At 45.8% G+C, this 6,923-nt stretch overlaps 1 protein-coding gene across 1 annotated transcript in view; it reads left to right on the top strand.

Moving 5' to 3' along the window:
- Window positions 1-658: 658 nt before the first annotated feature.
- Window positions 659-6,923, top strand: part of EXPH5 (exophilin 5) — a 116,046-nt gene continuing 109,781 nt past the window's right edge. Inside the window, exon 1 of the mRNA XM_051819906.2 lies at window positions 659-719. Within this exon, the coding sequence (XP_051675866.2) occupies window positions 685-719 (35 nt within the window). The 5' untranslated portion in view covers window positions 659-684. The remainder of the gene's footprint in view (window positions 720-6,923) is intronic.

Raw genomic sequence — 6,923 nt, 5'->3', positions numbered from 1 at the left:
ACCCACATCCCATATTGCAGTGCTTGGGTTCAAGTCCCAACTCCACTCCCGATTTTAGTTTCCTGGAAGGCAACAGGTAGTGAGAGACCCAGATTGAGTTACTGGGTCCTGGCTTGGCCCAGCCCAGGCTGTTCCAGGCATTTGGGGGGAAAGAACAAGTGAATGAGAGATGTCTGTTTCTCTCTCTAAGTAAAATAAAATCTACTTTTTTTTTTTTTTAATTCAGATTCCTGGTGCTGCTAGTGATTCTGATTCAGTAGGTCTGGGTAGAACCAGGAATATGTATTTTTAACAAGCAGGGTGCCTTGAGGCTAGTTAGAAATATATGATTTGCCAGAAATGCCAAAATGCAGCTTCCTTCAGTGAAGATAAGATGAAAAAAACTGCTTCATGGAGAAGAGCTTGGAAACAGTAGGACAGAGTCCCAGAGCCACAGAAATGTCCGTAGATGTATCTAAGAGAAGACAATTGCAGGCACATGGCCCTTGTTTGATGCAACCTTGGGTGGAGGTATGAAAGATTAGTGAAGGGGAGGAATCCTCACATGTATAAACCATGTGTGAGGAAAGTGGATAATTGCTTGGCGTTTAGGTAATTATGCATGCAAATTAGAAGAGCATATATATATGTGTGTGTATGAGCCAAACAAAACAAAGACAGTTGTTAGCATATTCTAGAGCCACCATGCCAGTCACACCATCATTTCCAGCTGCCCAGATGTAAGTACCAGCAATGACATAATTTCTAATTGTTTGATGCTCTGATAGGTATGTAACAAAAACAAGAATGTTTTATTTGGAGGGTATCTTGTACTCTGAATGAGAAAAAATTTGTTTTTTCCAGTTTACTCCATACTCTCCCCACACTAAAATCTACAAGACATTTAATAAATAAAGACCTAAGCAAGTTTAAAAATAATTCTTATTTTGATGGTAATAGTGAGTATTCCCAGCAAGAAATTCTAGAATTCTTCCTTCTGTCTTTCAGTTTTTCAAGGCATGTGAGTGACAAGTAAATGACAAAAGAAATAAAAAGAAATAAAGCTCTTCCTCCCTTTTCTTACATTTTGTGTTGGATAATGATATTTTCATTCGTAATGCTTTATATTTGTATTTTATCATCTGTTATATGGAATAGCTGAGGGATTTCTCTTCACTCTGATTGGTAGCTCAATGGATTTCCAGGGAAGAGCCTCTGTTTTTAGGTCTCTTAATCTCTTTGATTTCTTTTGGCCTCAATTGAATGATTCTCAGGTGGCCACAATGAAAAGTCTGTAATTTAAAAACTTTGCAGTTTGTGAAGGTAAATGGAAGTGTTCTTAATAGCTTAAAAACTTTTTAAAAATCTTATTGGGATGAAACAATTGAGGAGCCTGCATTTGGCCCAGTGATGCTTGGGTTCCAATTCCCACCTCTGGCTCCTGACTGTTTCCTGACAGGTTCTGGGAGGTGGAGGTGAGGGCCCACGTAAATGGGTGTCTGTCACCCACCTGGAAAGACTAGATTGTGTTCCTGGCTCCTGGTTTCAGCCGCAGCCCAAGCTGGTCATTGCAGGGTTTCACTGAGTGGACCAGTGAATGGGAGCTCTTTCTGTCTGTCTCTCTGCCTCTCAAGTGAAAATTTACTGAACCTAAAGCAAAGTGTTTGAGTTTAATAAAAACAATTAAGCTCGGGTCCCTGTTTCACAGAATCTGTCCAGCTAAGGGAGAGAGGAATGTAAACATGACATGCCATGAGGAGTTATACGAGCTGTGCTCCCGGTCTGTATGGGTAGCTGAGGCTGTGGTGGTGTCATCAGGTTGGGGTGAATCAGAAGGGAGGGAGTGGAGAAAGACTTCCGAACCATCATACTCAAAGTCAGTCTCAGTGAGTCTTGAGTATGAAACTCTGTCTTTGAAAGGTTGAAAATCAAGGAGCTGACAATCAATAGAAATCCCAAACTTAAAATACATGAAAACAATAGCGAATAATTTGATATTAAGTTGTACAGGACTGATTAACAGGTACAAAAAGCTTTTGGAAAAGTAGGGCAGGTGGGGTGGAGCAGGTACAAGAAAGAAATTGAAGTTGAACCAAGCTACAGAATGAGCAAGATAAGGATTAGCACAGCAGAGGAGCCTGGGGAGCGTGTGGCAGGATCAGAGTCTGAGCAAAGACAGAGAAGGAAATCAGCTTCCTGGAGCAGAGAGCACCTGGCACAGGCTAGAGTGGAGGAGGAGGGATTTATAGGATTACATTATGGCCAAGGTAGGCAATGTCAGGCTCAAATAGTCAGCAGGACATTCTCCAAAACACAGCGATATTGCTTTGAGAATAACAGAGCATCACAGTGGGTATATACATGCTGTAGTAAACGATGGGTGTATTGAAAGAGGTTTTGGCCAGTGCCGTGGCTCAATAGGCTAATCCTCCGCCTTGTGGCGCCGGCACACTGGGTTCTACTCCCAGTCGGGGCACCGGATTCTGTCCTGGTTGCCCCTCTTCCAGGCTAGCTCTCTGCTGTAGCCCGGGAAGGCAGTGGAGGATGGCCCAAGTGCTTGGGCCCTGCACCCCATGGGAGACCAGGAGAAGCACCTGGCTCCTACCATCGGATCAGCGCGGCGCGCCGGCCGCAGCGCTCCAGCCGCAGCGGCCATTGGAGGGTGAACCAACAGCAAAAGGAAGACCTTTCTCTCTCTCTCTCTCTCATTATCCACTCTGCCTGTCAAAAAAAAAAAAAAAAAGAAAAAAAGAAAAAAAAAAAAGAAAAAGAAAAGAAAGAGAATCCTCCGCCTGCGGCACCAGCACCCTGGATTCTAGTCCCGGTTGGGGCGCCGGATTCTGTCCCGGTTGCCCCTCTTCCAGTCCAGCTCTCTGCTGTGACCTGGGAAGGCAGTGGAGGAAGGCCCAAGTGCTTGGGCCCTGCACCCCATGGGAGACCAGGAGGAAGCACCTGGCTCCTGGCTTCCAATTGGCGCAGCACCAGCCATAGTGGCCATTTGGGGGGTGAACCAACGGAAAAAGGAAGACCTTTCTCTCTGTCTCTCTCTCTCTCTTACTATCTAACTCTGCCTGCAAAAAAAAAAAAATGCTATTTTCGAATGATAGCCTTTGGCTGCAATGATTAATACTCAGGGTGACATTATTCAGAGGTTGAACTGACAGTTGCTGGGCGGATGTCCTTGTGGAAGTACTTTTTATATAATGTTGTAGTGGTCTCTGTGCAAGCTCATGGTTCTGGAAGAGTCTTTGAGTCTTTTGTGATGGCTAATGTCAGGCAATAATGTGTAAAAATCTTTCTTTCATAGCCTCCAGCTTTATTTATTGTCTTAGAGTTGACGCAAGTGACTGCATCTTTTTTTTTTCTTAAGATTTATTTATTGATTTGAAAGGCAGAGTTACTGAGAGGCAGAGGCAGAGAGACAGAGAGAAAGTCTTCCATCCACTGGTTCACTCCCCCAGTGGCCACAACCACCGGAGCTGGGCTAATCTGAAACCAGGAGTCAGGAGCTTCATCCAGGTCTCCCACTCGGGTGCAGGAACCCAAGGACATGAGCCATCTTCCACTGGTTTCCCAGGCCATAGCAGAAAGCTGGATCGGAAGAGGAGCAGCCGGGACTAGAACCAGCGCCCATATGGGATGCCAGCACTGCAGGCTTTACCCGCTACGCCACAGCACCAGCCCCAAGTGACTGCATCTTGATTCTAACAACTTTCACAACAGCTTGGAAATTCGATGTAGCTGGTGATTGTCGCTCCCCCTCTTCATGGAGGAACGACACTAAACCCTGCCTAGGCTTCATATCCGAGTCACGGCACCATTATGTCGCTCCCCCTCTTCGTGGAGGAACGACACAGGACCCTGCGCTGTTCTTTTGTCTGCTCGGCCCTCCCCGGGTTTGCTGCTGGTTCTTCCCGGGTTGGCTACCGTCCCTTCCACCTCCGTGGAAGGGCAGTTCCCCCTGGCCACTTTCCCCACTTCCGCGGGGGAGCGGCACACCGCCGGCCAGCTCTCTCGGGGGCTGCACAGGTGTTCCTTCAGATAGATGTTCCCCTAGATGTTCCTGGTGCATGTTGTCTCTCTCCTCCTTTATAGTCCTCTTCCACCAATCCCAACTCTGCTACCCACACGCCGAGTACGCTGCTCTCCTCCAATCAGGAGCAGGTCCTGCAGCTTGTCAAGTTGGTGAAAGGCAGCTGGGTAGAAGCTGTTTCCTCCTCTCCCAGCGCCATATTGTGGGAGAGCAGATGCATAGAATAAGTCTTAATTCCAGTAACTTAGTCTAGTCCGAGTTGCTCCCAGTTGCTCCCCACAGTGATGGTGAGATTTCACAGATTCCTGATCAGGGTAGTCATGCTGACAGCAGTATTTTGGGAAAACATGTCTGGTTTCCATTTAAAACAATGGACTCAAAATAACTTGAGCTGAAACCTGGGAGGCCAGTGCAGAGGCTGCTGTGATCCGCCAAGTGGCAGCAGCACAGAACCAGGGGAAGTGAATGCAGTTGCTGCCTCTGATGGTGAATTGTCACACTTGTATTTCTCTTCAGACCCTTCATCGTATATGCCCACTAGACCATGGGCATGGCGAGCAACTTCATCTAAGCTTCAGAGAAGCTGAGTAGTTTTTAAAGGACACAGAGTTAACAATGAGGAGAGGCCAGGTTCTCTGAATCCAAATTACTGTGAATCAGGATTTCTCAATGTCAGCCCTATTGGCATTTTGCCCCAGATAATTATTTTCAGGGCAGACTGTTAGCAGTATCTCTGGCCTGTACCCACCAGATGGCCCCTCCCTTTCATATGTAGCTAGGAAAATGACTCCACACATTGCAAATGACCCCAGGGGTGGCAGGTGGCCCTGGGTTGGGAATAACTGCTCCGATACACCATGTGGTTTGGTTTTTGTGAAAACAATGTCTCCTACTATGTTCTACCTAAGTTTCTATTTTCTATGACCTTCACTTGTACAGACTCTGAATGCAGGATGAGAAGAACTCAAGCAACAGGGTCATTCTCTTTGTGGCCAATTCATTTTGGAAACAACAGCTCAGATTATTAGCAGTGAAAAGTTCTCTCTGCCTTGAAGCACCTTTCCAAGGTGCTCCGCCATCACACCCCAGTTCCGGCTGGAACACTGGGGATGATAGATTTCATTCTCCAGCTCCAGAAATTATTTGACACCCCTCAGACCTCATCCCAATCCCCGTGACCTTGTTCTTGGGAGCTGTCCCTGTTGTCCACTGACCTTTTCTTTATTCTCTTGTCCTTTTAAATCAATCCTATCTAACTGAGCCCCATCCAACTCAGCCTGCTTCTCTGGCTTTATTTTATGACCTCTGGACCTCTCATGACTTTTACTAAGATTTCCCATACATTCACAGACTTCAAGCGTCCTTTCCCTTTTAACCTGAATCTGGTTTTGTCTTCACACCTGTTTCTTCCTTGACCCCAGGTGGTGGCCACTTCTCACATGGCTTCCTTCCCTTGGGCCCTGACCTCACAGGACCCTCAGGCTTTGGTAACCTCCTTGTCTTCCACATATGTGTCCAGAACACTTTTCTGGCCATCTTTCTTTAGCATTCTCTAAAAGCTATCTTCTCAACCTTCCCTTGGCATCCCATGCTGTCATCTATAAAACCAGGTTACTTACTCTAGGGGCTCAGTTCTGACCTCAGTAGGGAATTTTCTATGAATTTTCAGTAATTATTTACCTAAAATAAATACACAAACTAACAAGCAACAAAGTAGGGTACTGGGGAGAGGATAAGTTGAAAGGAAAATAGGTTTTCTTTCATCAGCAAAAACTAATCAGCCCTTCCTTCAATTAAATGCACCAAAAATAACTGCCTACTTTCAAAAATCTTAAACAGATAAACTATCATCAGATTGTCTTGTCTTCTGGACCACTAAATACATCTCAAATGTCTATTTGCTTATAGATAGTGGCCCTATTATGTTTCCCCATAATCATCCCAGGATCCCAACTATGTTTTCCCTGAGATCTGTGAAATGTGTGCCTACTCCCCCGGAAAGAAGTAGCCTTTCTTTCCTCTGGATCAGTACATAAAGTCTTGTTTCTTCTGATTATTAGAAACTGTTCTCCACCCATAGGTGGAGATTGTATTTGTTCCAGCATTCGGAGTCATGTGCAATCACGTCTTGGCATTTTGGCTAAGATCAAGTGTGCAGAGTCATGTGCGGTAAGCGTGCTATAGATCAGAACATCGTGGTTTACAGTTCCTGTGGTCTGTTCTGCTGAACCAAACTTAAGCTTCCCATTTGGAGAAGACTGAGTTCAATGCACTGAGTTTATGTTTATACTATTCCCTGGATTACCGGGGTGAGGATAGGGAGGGTTACAATTTTACACTTGATCTTAGCCAAAAGGCCGAGAAGCAATGGGGAGGCTTACAATTTTATCAACATGGACTAAAATAGGAAAATGCTATTTTAAAACTGTTTTATTGAGATGAAATACATCATAATTTTGCAGTGAACAATCTAGTGCCATTTAGTACATTCACAGTGTTGTACAACTACCACTTTTTTTTTTTTTTTTTTTTTTTTTTGGACAGGCAGAGTGGACAGTGAGAGAGAGACAGAGAGAAAGGTCTTCCTTTTCCGTTGGTTCACCCTCCAATGGCCGCCGTGGCTGGCGCTCTGTGGCCGGCACACCGTGCTGATCCAAAGCCAGGAGCCAGGTACTTATCCTGGTCTCCCATGGGGTGCAGAGCCCAAGCACTTGGACCATCCTCCACTGCACTCCCGGGCCACAGCAGAGAGCTGGACTGGAAGAAGAGCAACCGGGACAGAATCCAGCGTCCTAACTGGGACTAGAATCCAGGGATTAGGATTAGGATTAGGATTAGCCTATTGTGGCCGGCGCCGCGGCTCACTAGGCTAATCCTCCGCCTTGCAACGCTGGCACACCGGGTTCTAGTC

This window comes from Oryctolagus cuniculus, chromosome 1 (genome assembly GCF_964237555.1).
Source record: "Oryctolagus cuniculus chromosome 1, mOryCun1.1, whole genome shotgun sequence".
NCBI classification, from domain to species: domain Eukaryota; kingdom Metazoa; phylum Chordata; class Mammalia; order Lagomorpha; family Leporidae; genus Oryctolagus; species Oryctolagus cuniculus.
Note: the sequence above shows the minus strand (reverse complement) of the source record. Positions and strands in the feature narration are given on the sequence as shown.